Source organism: Chaetura pelagica, unplaced genomic scaffold, assembly GCF_000747805.2.
Source record: "Chaetura pelagica isolate M959 unplaced genomic scaffold, ChaPel_1.0 scaffold74, whole genome shotgun sequence".
NCBI lineage: Eukaryota > Metazoa > Chordata > Aves > Apodiformes > Apodidae > Chaetura > Chaetura pelagica.
The window spans coordinates 111,948-126,629 of NW_009952982.1; the positions used below are offsets into that span (position 1 = coordinate 111,948).

At 42.5% G+C, this 14,682-nt stretch overlaps 1 protein-coding gene across 1 annotated transcript in view; it reads right to left on the minus strand.

The window, feature by feature from the left end:
• Positions 1-1,389: 1,389 nt before the first annotated feature.
• The window catches only part of LOC104387633 (mucin-5B), a 54,480-nt gene continuing 41,187 nt past the window's right edge, over positions 1,390-14,682 (minus strand). Inside the window, exons 35-48 of the mRNA XM_009996413.1 lie at positions 12,862-13,054; positions 12,054-12,232; positions 11,507-11,576; positions 11,234-11,355; positions 10,851-10,882; positions 10,225-10,402; positions 8,471-8,575; positions 7,850-7,890; positions 7,177-7,299; positions 5,797-5,892; positions 3,858-3,986; positions 2,923-2,962; positions 2,140-2,263; positions 1,390-1,564 (exon numbers count right to left, since the gene is read on the minus strand). Coding sequence (XP_009994715.1) covers positions 1,390-1,564; positions 2,140-2,263; positions 2,923-2,962; positions 3,858-3,986; positions 5,797-5,892; positions 7,177-7,299; positions 7,850-7,890; positions 8,471-8,575; positions 10,225-10,402; positions 10,851-10,882; positions 11,234-11,355; positions 11,507-11,576; positions 12,054-12,232; positions 12,862-13,054 — 1,607 coding nt within the window. The remainder of the gene's footprint in view (positions 1,565-2,139; positions 2,264-2,922; positions 2,963-3,857; positions 3,987-5,796; positions 5,893-7,176; positions 7,300-7,849; positions 7,891-8,470; positions 8,576-10,224; positions 10,403-10,850; positions 10,883-11,233; positions 11,356-11,506; positions 11,577-12,053; positions 12,233-12,861; positions 13,055-14,682) is intronic.

The window sequence follows — 14,682 nt, forward strand, 5'->3', positions numbered from 1 at the left end:
CAGCCAATTCCTAATCCACCAAGTGGTCCATCCATTTAATCAATATCTTTCCAATTTAGAGACCAGGATGTCATGTGGGACAGTGTTGAAAGCTTCGCACAAGTCCAGATAGATTACATCAATTGCTCTTCCTTTATCCACTGACCCTGTGATCCCATTGTAAAAGGCCACCAAATTTGTCAGGCCCAATTTGCCTTTGGTGAAGCTATGTTTGCTGCCACCAACCACCTCCTTATTTTCCATACCCTTCAGGAGAACTGGCTTTCTTGGGCACCTCTCCTTCCCAGGTTTTATCCCATGGTACCCTAGGAAGCAGATCCCTGAAAAGGTCAGTCGGTTCTCCTGAAGTCCAGAGTAGCAAGCTTGTTGCATACCTTCCTTGTTGCCATCAGGTTCTTGAATTCCAACATTTTGTGGTCCCTGCAGCCAAGGCTCCCATTAAGCTTCACCTTAATCACCAATTAATCATTAAGCCCCTCCTTGTTGATGAGAACAAGGTCCAGCACAGCACATTTTCTTGTTGGTTTCTCTACCACTTGGAGAAGGAAATTGTCATCAACGCACTTCAGGAACCTCCTGGATTGCTGAAGCCTTACTGTGTTGTCCCCCCAACAGATATTGGAGTGGTTGAAATACCTTATGAGGACCAGGGATTGCGAATGCAAAGCTGCTCCTATCTATCATGCATCTCATCTGCTGGGTCATCCTGGGTGGGTGGTCTGTAGTAGACCCCCACTATGATATCACTTGCCCCATCTTCCTTCTAACCCTGACTCATAAGCTCTCTGTCAGCTCCTCATCCATCCCCAGGAAGAGCTCCATGGACTGCAGCTGATCATTGCGTAGAGGGTGGCACCCCCTCCTGTTCTCCCCTGCCTGTCCATCCTAAAGAGTTTGTGTCCATCCATTCCCATGCTCCATTGCTAGGAGACATTCCACCATGTCTCAGTGATGCCGAGAACATCATAGCCCTGCAGGCATGCACACGAGAAGTGGTATCTGTGGTTATGGTTTTGCAATGTGCACTTTCTTCAGGTAGGACCTTTGAAAGGCATCAGCTGTCTCTAGATTGTCTTGTAATAACTTTAGTGTATACACCACTATGGTGTATCACTCCGTGGTTCTGTGATTCTAACTAAAGGCATTAGTCACCTTGCCCCATTAGCAGCATCACTGAAACATGAGAACAAGTCCTCTTTGAAAGGCAGTTTATTCTACAAATATTTTAAGTCAAATCTTAAGCCAATTTCTGTAACTCCATATAATACTAGAAGGAAAAAGCACAAGACAGAAGCATGGGCATTTGAAAGCTACTCACAGCTCTTTTCTAACTACTCACTTGTTAGGAAAGAATTAAATGGGAGCTGAAAATTTTGCTTTGGCTTATGTTCATGTTTTCCTTTTGGGGCATTTTGTTTCCACACATCCACATTCATCTACATGCACATATGTGAACTGGACTGTGTCATTCTCAGAGCAAATCAGTTCCACCTTCACTTCATGACTCCTTTTTTCATGGCAGCAAATGCATTTGTGTTCCATTTCTCTGGCCTCAAAGGAATACCTATGGAAATGAGATTTGCAAATCAGACTGCTACCCTTTTTCTTCCTAAACTGATCCATATTTGCTGCTCCAAATGGAGGTACTTCTAAGTAGCAGAGGAGCAAAATTTCCTATCGGTTTTTCTGCTTATTCATAACAGTCTTTCCTTAGGATGCTACTATGAAGGGCCAGATCCTGTGACACTGATAGAGAAAATCCCAGTGACTTCAGTGGATTTTGGATTAGGTTCATTCTGGCAAGATGGAAAGAAAAAAATAATGCAGAGACCAAAGAGCAGGAAAAAAACTCCACTAAACACCAGAGCTGTTAAAAAACCACATAAGGACATGTTTAAGAAGACTTAGCTAATAAATTTAGCTGATGTGTTTTCAAAGGGGTCTCTTTTCCTAGCTAAGATAAGACACTCCTGTCACACTAAAAACATTTAGGCACATTGTTAATAACTGCTGTTCTGCACACTCAGTTTCATACCTAGGTCCTTTTAAATAGCAGAAAGGGGTCAAACAGCTGCAGCCCATTGGCAACAAGAAGACCAGATATGGAGGAGGATAGAGACAGGGAGTTTTCCTACTTACACAGAATAGGTACTGCATGTCCCCTCACAAAAGGGCACCGGGATGGGAGCAGCTGACCTACAGTTGTTGTGGGTGATATACTGCTCTTTCACATTGCGTTTGCATTTGTGTGGCAGGTCGATACCTGTGCAGGAGAACACCTGTTAGACTACTTATTTAGACTGGGGAGAAAATGTTTTGAAATGTGTTGTCTAAGAAAATTTTGCCGTTTAAATGCATAACAAAAAAAATTATCCAAAAACACAACAAAACAAAAAAATGAAATTAGTGCAAATAAGCACTCTCAGCAAACCAAGTTCTTGCTGGTCCAAGCACTTTTCTATTTGTGGACTAGCTTAAACGAAGACTTATGTGTAAGTTTACGTAAAGACACTGTTAAATTGTGACCTAAAGGAGACGTAAAGAGTTTGGGGTTTTTGAAATGGCTATAAATGACATTTGTGACTCTTATAACAACCTATTTATTGCTATAGAAGAAAGACCCCTTTTTTTCCAAGCAGTTTCCAGATAGTGGAATACAGAGCATAATTTCTACAAATTTTCTTATTAGGAGTATACTTCAAACTAATGTTATTTCAGTTATTTAAAAACACAGAAAAGGAGATAAAAGAATGAGGCAGATTTTCAGCCTCAGCTGTGAGATACAAAACGGCTCTCCTGCTGTAAGAACAGTCTTCTAGCCTGTGGAAATTTCAGACTTTTAAGTGGATGCAGAAACACAACTACAAACAGGGGAGAACCTAAGAGTACTAGAATAGAGAATCAGTGATTTAATGCACTCACATGTCTTACAACAGCCATCTGAAGTCACATCAACTGTCCCCTGTATTGAAAGTAAGCATAAACAACAGTTCAGATGTACATATTGTTAGTAGCAATCTAGTAGCAATGATGAAAGTTCAAGCGTATTTCCTCATCTCTAACCAACACAGATTCCTCATCAGACCTATTTGTGTACCAGTTATGCATGAAACTGCTTTAAAAAAATCCAGTAGGGGAGTGATTTTTCTTTAAATTACATATCCTCTCACAAGCCAGGTAAGATGTCCTGTAACATATGCCTGACCTTATACAGGACTTATTGAAGCCTTCCCAAAAATCCTAGCCCCAAAGAATGAGAGCTGCTCCTGAAATTGAACAGCCTAACCTGTGCAGTAGGTACCCCAAAGATACTCCAAGTCAATGGCTGTCTTTTTCCCTGCTTTGATTTTCAGAACTGCTATGAAGCCCCAAAAGCTTCTGCAAGCTAATGGAAACCATTAATTGCTGAAAGCCAGGGCATGAATTATACCCCTTGCTCATTCATGTACTGGTTCTTTGCTTAGTGATGCACCATGTATCAGAAGACAGTCTTCATCAGTTTCCCCAAGGATCTACAGTGAGTTACCATTTACTCAACTGCTCTTTGTAACACTGTTGTTTCCCAAGTGATGAAAAATCCCACCTTGCTATTGACATGATACTCTTCTCTTTCAAGTTCTAGTGCTTATTCCACAACAAGGAAAATGTGTGGGTTGTTGGCAAATAATTTTGTTTGACTTCCATGGAACACTTTATTCAGGGCTAAAAAAAAAAGCACTTTTCCTTCAAACAAAAAAGATCAGCTCGGAAAGATCACGAAATACTGAAGTGGATCATTTGAAACAGTAAATAAAACTCCCAGACCAGAAGCAGAGCTCAATCCAGTAGGCTTTTGTTTCTGGTTCTAAAATACTCACTGGGACACAGTTTGATTCTTCAAATGGTAGGCAGACTTTTACTGTACTAGTCAAGGAAAACTGGCCTGCTGATTCAGTACATGTGTACTCGGTACAGTTATCATATGGAACTTTAAAACTCTTTCCAACCTGAACAAAAATGGGGGAGGGAAAAAAACAACAACAAAACAAAGAAACATAAATCAATCAATCAAACAAACAAACAAACAAACCCAACCCAAACCCAACTCAATGTAGTATAGCAATAAAACCAGAATAATGCAACAGTAATACAGTCAATGATCTGTCAAAGGGACTGGGTTGTTCACATCACCCTGAATGTGCTGAAATGTCTGAAACTCATATCTGCAAATTATGTAGCATGGTCATTGTCCTAGTTTGAGCCAGGATGAAGCCAATTTTTCTTTTTACTGATTTTTTTTTCCTTCAGTAAGCTTTCTTGTAACTAGCAACAGTGTGTTCTGCTAGGCTGGTAAGACAGTGGAATGTTTTTCTAACTACTGAGGCTTCAAGGCTGCACCTGCACTCTGCCAGCTCAGACACTATGGGGAGATCTGTGACCCCCCCCGTAAGAGGCTGTGTTAGATGGACAGCAAAATTGGCCAAAGATATTCCATTCCATATATCTACGTAAGCTCAAAGGAAGGTCAGAGATCACAGGAGACAACTTCCTTCCTTCTTCTTCTCCCCTTCTCTTCCATCCATGGCCGGCGTCCAGGGAGGACTCTGTTCATCCATCACTGTCGATCCTCAGGCTTGATCTCTCGTGACCCCCATAACTCTCTGCTTTCTCCAGCAGCAGCTCCGGGATTCCTCGGGACTCTTCCCAGCTCAGGGAAGTGCTGTGGGAGTTGCTGGGGTGGGGGGAGGCGAGAGGCTTTTGCCCATACCTGAATATATCTGTATATAATTGTATATATTTTCTTGTATGATTCATTAGTGTTTTAATTAAAGCTGTGTAGTTTAGTTTTCAATCCAGCCAAGTCTCTCTCTTTTTCTCTCTCTCCTTTCCTACCTGGGCTGGGGGGGGAGGGGATCGAGAGCATTGTTGTCAGACCTGAGTCAAACGGTGAGTCATCCCCCACCAGTCTACACAAAATCCCTCCTGTGGCCACCTCGGTGGAAATAATTACAAGCTGGTGGCAGATTGAGCACAGAGATATGAATAGAAATGCCAGAACATAGATGTGTCAAGGTATGTTGAATAAAATATACACAAAAGTAAAATAATTATTTGAAGGATTTCAACAATTATTTTTTTTTAACAGGTGGAAGAAAAACAAGAAGTGTGAAAGAGGAGAAAAGTCTTCATGATAGAAAATAAGGGATAAATGCAAAGCCTCCTCATGGAAACAAAAATTGTACATTGGTACAGAAGAAGTTAGCTTGAAGGGAAATTATCAAGAATAAAAAGGATGAAAGAGAAAAGAGACAGAACATAAAGCTTCCAGAGAAACAATAGCATATAAGACAATAGTCAGTGGTTGAGACAGCATCATGAATCATTCACAGGAGAAGCAGACTGTAACGATACCAAAGAGCTATCCTGAGGCTCAAACCCTGTCTACACAATGTTACACACACAAGACATGATGTATTACTTGAACATGTTACCAATGCACACTACACTTCAGCACTGCCTCTTTTGATTACTGCCCCAGCAATTTCAGAACTTCAGCTCTATTATATCACTTAGCACTGTACCTCCAAGTTCTTCCTCTCTGCTATGTGTCAGCAGGACTGCAGTAAAGCAATTTCCATTCCTATATGTTTCAATGTAGAATGCCAGCTGTGTAAGCAACTACATTTATTTTGGAAATAGAGACATTTTTAAATCTCCTGGAGGTCTTCCCAAACTCAAACTCTGTGACACTGGTTCAAAAAATGCTGAGGTCTTTTTGACAATTCAGCCTTGTGTAGACAGCAAGGCAGTGCTTACCTCAACGGTCACATTGCCAAATGGAAAATTTGCCACACATGCCACTTGCTGGCACTGGCTGCAGCACTGACCCTCCTCTTTCACAAAGTGGAAACCCTGTGGGAATAGATTTTGTATTTAGCCATGTTACCTGATGTCTTGTTCATGAAGCACCTTTGGGTCAAAGTCACACTAAAGATGGCAGAGGAAATGAGACAGTCTTCTGTTTTCATAGAATCGTAGAATAGTTTGAGTTAGAAGGGACCTTTAAAGGTCATCTAGTCCACTAACTTCCCTGCAATGGGCAGGGACATCTTCAACTAGATCAGGTTGCTCAGAGCCTAGTACACCACCTACTGCATCTCTGGGCAACCTTTGTGAGTGTTTCACCACCCTCATAATAAAACCTTTATTCTTATGTTAGATATTTAGACTTATTTAGTCTAAATCTACTCTCTTTTAATTTAAAATCATTACCCCATGTCCTATCACTACAGGCTCTGCTAAAAATTTTGTCCCCATCTTCTTACAGGCCCTCTTTAAGTACTAACATACTGCTACAAGGTCTCTCCAGTGCCTTTCATTTACTTTATCTATAGAAACCTGTAGGAAACACTTTAAATGTGATGAGCAAAGCTGAAAATTTCTTTCCCTTAATGAAGAGTGACTTCTGGGCACTTTAGTCACCATGAAGATCCTGTCGTTGGTTATTCTCCTTTGGGCTAAAACAGAAGTCAGACAAATAAACTCATTCAGTCTAAGATTACTTGCTCAATCTACCACCAGTGGTTGGTATGATACGATTATCCACAAGAATTGCTGCTGTCAGATATGTGAAGATCATGCATCAATTATTTTGTCCCCTGTGCTTTAGGCATTCATTGGTCTCATGGTGGGTGTGGCTGGCTTCAGGATAAAGTATAACAGTTTCCTCCATTTTTAGGATTGGTGATGAATCTGGCTTTGTCTGGGCAAGAATGGAAAAGAAACCACTCTTTGTTTACATTCAGGAAAAAGCTGAACAGTTTGTGTGCAGATTCTGAGGTCATTATTACTGAGAAGTGCCTGAAAACAAACCACCACAGTTTCTTTATAATCTTAATTTTTGAGCTGACAGAGGGCGACACTAGCAAACTGGCACAAACAAAATAATTCAGCAGACAGACCTCTCTTGAGCAGGTTTGCAATTTTTCTCCCTCAGGGCATCTTTCCAAGGGTGACCTCTTAAATTTGTTACACCAAAAATAGTCAGCACTTTCAAAAGAGCTTAACAAAGAATCCAATAGAAGATTATATCCTGCCCTCTTGCAGTGAGAAACCAGTTACGCTGTCCCAGTTTTACAGCAAACCCTCTCAACAGCCAATATTTGTGGTCAAGGAGGCTAAGTGTGCAGCACTCACCTGCTGGCAGGTGGTTTGGCATTTCACTGGAACACAGCGGATGTGGTTGGTCTGTGTCACAACATTCCGCTCATCTGTGCATACACAGTCCTCACAAGAGCTTTTAGGCACAATTGCCCCAGGCTAGAAATATACAGGAGAGAGGAGACAGGCCATGGCAAGAAATCAGTGGGTTCTAGAATAAATACACATCCCCTGAACTATCAGAAATTAATTATTATGCTTGGGACTTATTTTTTTTTAAGAACTTCCTGAAATTGTTATGTCCGGATCTCTAAAATCGCACAGTGTCAGAATCACAAAATGAACATGAGGCTGACTCTCCCCTGTGCATGAATCATGTCATATTAATTATTATGTTATCTCGTTAATTTAATGCATAGTTTGACCCAGTAATTAATCCTACAACATCCAGTGAGATTTCAAATTTGTATTCAATCACAATTCTGACTTCTTGACTCTAAAGCACAGGCAGCATCTCATTTAGCACGCAAGCTACCCATGTCTAGTGTTACCTATTCAGTAACACTTCCAATAGTACATGAGACTACTGGCAGGGAAAAATTACAAGCTATTCCAATCCTGCTTGTTCTGTGACTGTTGACAATAACTACTTCAGAAAATTCTCAGGCTGCATTAACCCATGGAAAGAGACGTCTCAAAGAAGACTTACCTTAAATTCAACTCCTTCAGAAACACATACACCTTTTGGAACTGTAGCAGAAAATATAAAATGAGAAGGATGTTCTAGGAATTATGTAAACAGTTATTGTGCTCATCTCTGAGCTTTATTAACTGGCACAAAGGGGTGGGTGGGTGAATAATTCGCACATTGTGCTAATTGTTATTCAGAAGCCCCCATGTAACACCTGCCCAGATGCTATACCTGGGGGGTAATTTTATATCCTGGTATTTTCAATATGGAAAAATTTATTCACTTCATGGTTCTTTCACTCATATTTAAAATTAGTTGAGCTTTTCTTTATTGTTAACAACCTTACTGGTACCAGAGCCAATGGGAAGCTGGATCAGGTAAGTGAAGCTGGAAATTTGGTAGCAGAGCTTCTAGATAGGTTCAATGTAACTGACATTCTGTATCTGATCAATAACATACACTCACTGAATACTAGCTACAGGGAAACTGCACCAGTTGTTCCACCTCCAAAAAGATATACACCAATTCTAAAGGCTAAGAGGGAAGAGGAGAGGCTACTACTAACAATTTTGACTCATTTAGAGAAAAATGAAGTAGTTCAAGGAATAAATAAAACACTTAAGGAAACATGGTACTTACTACAGGAGAAGATAGGACAACAACCATCTTCAGATATAGCAACCACTGGTTGGAAACCCAAGTCACATGCTGTTTTGTTGATAATGCAGGTTTTAATATCACATTCTGCAACAGACAACAGAGATAAAGTAAGCCAAAACATCCCATCAGGTAGTGTTGCTTGCAGACAAAGACTGGACATCCAATAAATTGTGGCTGGAAAGTAGCCTGGTGGAAAAGGATCTGGGAGCACTGGCGGACAGCCAGCTGAATGTGAGCCAGCAGTATGTCCAGGTGGCCAAGAAGACCAACAGCATCCTGGCTTGTATCAAAAACAGTGTGTCCAGCAGGAGTAGGGAAGTGATCGTGCCCCTGTACTCAGCCCTGGTGAGGCCACAGCTTGAGTACCATGTTCAATTCTGGGTGCCACAGCATAAAAAAACATTGAAGTCCTGGAGCATGTCCAGAGAAGAGCGATGAGGCTGGTGAGGAGTTTGGAGGACTTGTTGTACAAGGAGTGTCTGAGGGAATTGAGCTTGTTTAGTCTGAAGAAGAGAAGGCTCAGGGGAGATCTTATTGCTCTCTACAACTACCTGAAGGGAGGCCATAGAGAGGCCAGTGTTTGTCTCTTCTCCCAGAGAATGAGAGGAAATGGGTTTAAGTTGTGCCAGGGGAGGTTTAGACTGAATATTAGGAAAAATTTCTTTACTGAGTGGTGAGGCATTGGAATGGGCTGCCCAGGGAGGTGGCGGATTTGCCATTCCTGGAGGTATTCAAGAAGCTTTTAGATGTGATGCTTCAGGATATAGCTTAGTGGGTTGTGGTAGTTGGATTACACTTGACTTGATGATCTTGAAGGTCTTTTCCAACCTTAAAGATTCTAAGATTCTATGAAAATTATTATACTTGAACCACACATTTTTTGAGTTTGGGACTTGTTGAGGTGAAGTATCTCTAAGCTTGCTCTACCGTAAAACTCCTCCTTCAATGTATACTTCTGGTCCTTGTTACTGCTTATTTTCTCTAAAAAAAACTAAACACCCTCATCTCAGAGAACATCTGACAGAGAAACAAATTGAGGTTAAGGTAAATGAGTCAGAAGGTGAAAAAAATGAAGAGGCAGTGGATGAGAGCCAAAGATGTAAAGGTTGGGACATGCAAGGCAAAATACCCTGACAGTGCTTACTACTCCCTCAAGGCATCCAAGGGGGCTAATGGACCCCTGCCTGGCAGCATGAAGGGATGAGGAACAGAAAAACATCCCACCACCACTGTCAGGCTCCTCTGTTACGCATCATCTTATATTTGCTTGTAATGGCCAGGTCTAGGAGCAGGCTGGTCCTGTGCTGTGGTAAGCATTTGGGACTGGGAGGATGCAAATGTAAAGATGAGGGAAAACAGATCAAGAACCTTCACTGGAGTCCCTGAGGAAGCCTGTAAGATGAATACATCCTCTCTTACTGGAGGGATCTCTGTGCAAGGATCACCCTCTCATCTCAGAAGGGACAAGAGCCAGAGAATCCTGTGAAACTTGCTGGTCCTGATGATCCATGGGGTATTTTTCAGTGTAAGTATCTGCCAGTTTATGGCACTAGTTTAGAATACAAGCTGGACCAGAGGACGTCTCTTCTGTTAACTTCTGGCATGTAAATGGAAGAAACAACCACTCCAGTGTGTTTATTTTAATCTAGTACCTGTGGGGTACCAGATTTCACTTGAAGATTGTTGCTAAATGCAAATGATGCTGTATCATGACATCTGAATTGTCTACTCACCACAGACCATCTCTGTGCAGCATGGGTCATCCAAGCGAGGTTTTCTTTTTAGTACGTAGCCCTCTTTAGTGCAGTTGATAGGTGGAGATTCAGCACAAGGGTGGGGGAAGCAAGAGATATTCAAAGTCTCTTCATCACAAGTGCAGTATTGACAGTCATACTCCCAAGCCTCTCTAGGCTGTGAAAACAATAGGAATAGTAGTAAGGAAAGCAAAACCAACATGCATTATATTAATGGATGCCTACTGCAAGGCAGTGTAGGGCTGGGTTGCCCTAAGTTATTATGTAAGAAAATCAGAATTCAAATCCCAGAAGGAGGAGAAGGGAAAAGTGAGAAAAAATGCTGTTAACTGTCACCTTCCTTTGCAGGTTTATAGGTTACCAGAAGGGAAGCCTGGTAGTTGTACCAGGAAACAGTTACTTCCATGAAGTGCTATTTCTGCTTCTGAACTTAAGTGATTAATAAAGTTCTGGAGTTAATAAAATCTGCTGGTTTCCTCCCCACTGCCGTTGCAGTTCACTGGAATTTTAACTTAGAATTCAAAGAAAAAACTCATGCAGTCATTTTTTGTAGTAGGTCAGAGTACCCAGCTATAGTATAAAGACAGTATTTTCCTTTTTCTTACCTGTTTCACTGACCCATCTTGTGCAGTGCAACCTATAAAATAAATTACAGATTCCTTTAATGATAGTGGAACCAGGGAAATAAACACAGCCAGGAATAGAAAGGTCTTGAAATCTGAGAAACAGACACAATGAGAGATCCAGAATGTTAAGTCACAGACTGTGTAGCCAAAACATCTTAAGGATCCTCCTCTTTGTTCTTTTAAAAGGTGCACTTTCTGCACAAGGGCAGGCAGAAACTGCCAGTCTGAAACATCTCCAGCTAGAAAGGGTCAGTATTATCAAGGTCTCTCCCATTTCCCCTGTTTCCAGAATATCCCCCTTAACGTGCATTTCTAGAGTCTTAATCCCCCCTTCCCATCCCACAATTCACGTTATTTCTTACCACAGGCAGAAACACAAATGCTATCATGATCATTCAGCAGAATTTTTCCCTCAGGACAGTAGCATCCCTCAACAAACACAGGTATGCTATTCTGGGAGGGGAAGGTGTCCACAACGACCTCTCTGCACAATTAGAATATAAACAGGAACAAATGAGAGGCAGAAATATGCCCCAGGGCAATCAGTCACCTAAATCCCAGGGGAATGTGAACTTCACCTTTCCTCGGCAATTTACAAGTTACAGACTTTAAAACTGCCTTAGGAAATCACCCACCTGCTGAAGCAAGTGTTTCTTTTAGCTTCCCCGCATGGCTTGTATAGCTGACCCTGAGCACAGCTGGCCTCTGTGGAGCATAACAACACACGGGTTAGAACGCCCCGACCCGTGGCTGCCCTTGGATGCACAACGGACAGGACGCAGGGACCGCGGGACCGCACAGCTCAGGCTCCTGCCCAGCCAGGGGGTCCCTGCAGCTTCAGCAAGAGGGAATTCAAGGTATTCAGCAAGGTGCTTGCGACAGTAGTGCTTGCCCTCAACCACTGGGTCCCCTCAGAGCAGAGCAAAGCGGGCAGAGAGCATCTGTGTGTTGCCATCTAGTGACAAAGCTCCAGGTGATAGGATATGATACACAGAGCCCCTCTGCTGAGCTGCTCAGGAAGGACTATGGGCTTGTTTCCCACACGTTTTGTACCATTTCTGGACTGGAACAACCTCTCTGATTTGATCCAGCTTTTTATCAGGTCCAGAGCAGCTCAGGAAAGATTGAAGCCGTATGATGTAAGGGCACACAAACAGGTGTGCAGGTCTTTCCCAGGCTTACCACACTGCCCGTTCGCCTGCCTCCTCCAGTCCACGCAGACCCCGTGGAGCCCACACAAGGCTGCATATGTCTGCATGCTCTGGCACTCGGTGCTGGGGTGCTGTTCTGAGCACCCGCTGGCCACACATGCCTCATAGTAGGGCTGTGGGGGGACCACACCATGGCACTCGGTCAGGTTCCTTTGCAAAGCAGGGAGACAGACACGGCTTTTCATTTCCTTGGGTTACTTCCAAGGAAGAATTCAACTCAGAACCAAACCCATCCCCACTCAAAGAAAGCCTCAGGGTAACAACTACAAATAGCTCTCCTACTCAAAATGCCCACACAGCTGAATTAAGAGTGACCTCCCATTCTTTACAATGTTTTGAATGGAAGCAATGTTATGTTGGACTGATACCTGCAAAGAAAATTCACCTGCACAGCTCACAGATATAATTCTGTATGTTGACATTTTTATGTTGATACGTTTGACAATCCTGTTTTAAACCACCAGATTATTTTAAAAGCAAACACACAGGTTTGCTTACTATATTCTGTGTTCCTTTTCATCCAGAGCTTTCAGATACTGCATTATGGCTCATTCCTGTTTGTCTTCTTCTGAACTGACATGCAGAGGCACTAATAAGGGAGAACTGAATTTGATGATGCAGATGAAAAATATCTGCCAAAGTCAGGAACATTCACACTTCAGTCTACTGCTCAGTTTTTCAAGGTATGCTAGACTTCATATTTTCATCACGTCCTATAAGCAGTTCACCCAAGTCATATAGTAAAGCACAAAATTATCTTGCGGACTTATTTTTCTTACCAGATGATTTTACAGACATTAGAAGGCTCACAGTGCTGATGATATTCAATCTCAGTTGGTTCTGATCCACCTGCATTACAATATCTGTTGGTAGGATCTGGGACTTTCCAGTCTAATGCCATCTCCTTGAAGGACTCAATAACCTCACCATTCCTTTTCATAGCATCATCAGATTTCTGTTTGGTGCAGGTACCTGGTAGCAATATAAAAGCAAAATAACAGATTGAGGACAGTTGATGCTGATGAAACTGCTTTTAGAGAAAACCTGGAGGGAAGTTCTCCTCGTGAGAAGGTAACAGCATGTGAGGTTCTGGATGAGTTCACAAGAACTATTTCTAGGAAGAAAAGGCTAGAAGAAATAGTTTGCTAGTTATTCATAAAAAAACGACTTGACATGTTCTTTAACGCATTTCTCCTGGTGGCTGAAGTAACTGAGATAGTTCTGTCTATGTCTAGACTCTCCAGATTTTGGTCATTCCCATAATCACAGAATAGTCTTGGATGGGATGGACCTCTGAGATCACCGAGTTCAACCATAAAAAACCAAATCAGACCAAACCAAAGCAAACCCAAACATATACACCCAAAAAACCCCACAAACACACAACCTACTGTCTCCCCAAAGGGTCCGTATCTATGTTTCTTGAATATATCCAAGGATGGTGACTCCACCACGTCCCTGGGCAGGCTGCACAGAATAGTCTTGGATGGGAAGGACCTCTGAGATCACCGAGTTCAACCATAAAAAACCAAATCAGACCAAACCAAAGCAAACCCAAACATATACACCCAAAAAACCCCACAAACACACAACCTACTGTCTCCCCAAAGGGTCCGTATCTATGTTTCTTGAATATATCCAAGGATGGTGACTCCACCACGTCCCTGGGCAGGCTGTTCCAATGCCTGACCACTCTTTCAGTAAAGAAATTCTTCCTAATTTCCAAACTAAACCTCCGTTGCTGCAACTTCAGACCATTTCCTCTGGTCCTGTCATTATTCACTTGGGAGAAGAGGCCAACACCCACCTCCCTACAACCTCCTTTCAATTAGTTGTAGAGGGCAATGAAGTCTTTCTCAGCCTCCTCTTCTCCAAAAGTAAACATCCCCAGTTCCCTCAGCCACTCCTCATATGACTTGTTCTCTGGACCGCTGGTGCTTGGTGGCTCTTCTCTGGACACACTCCAGCCCCTCAATGTCCTTCCTGTAGTGAGGGGCCAAGAACTGAAGTCCAGGTAGAAAATGCCCACAGCCTTCCACTCATCCAATAGGTACGTCACGTGGTCATAGAAAGAGATCAGGTTGGTCAAGCAAGACCTCCCTTTCATAAACCCATGCTGGCTGGCCCTGATCTCCTGACTGCCCTGCACTTGTCATGAGAGTTCACTCAGGATGAGCTTCTCCCCAACCTTTCCTTGTACCAAGGTCAGGCTGACAGGCCTCTAGTTCTCCAGATCCTCTTTCTGGCCCTTCCTGTAGATGGGAGTCACATCAGCCACCCTCCAGTCATCTGGAACTTCCCCTGTGTGGGAAACAGTCCATTTTCTCTCCCCCAACATAAGACTAAACAAAATGCCTTTCAAGCCAGCAAAACAAGAGTAGTGTCTTTTAACTGATTCAGCCAAGGACAGACGGGAACAGGCCTCTTGCTCTACCAGGTAAGTCCATAGCAAGAAAACAACATAGGGAATATGATAACTGGCAGAAAGATAAACAATAGGTTAAAAACTGCCTCTGACAGAGTATGGACCTGGCCAAAGCTAATTGGCTAATTTAGACAGTGGTACTTCCTCAAACAGTGATCTCTGATCTATAAAAGGG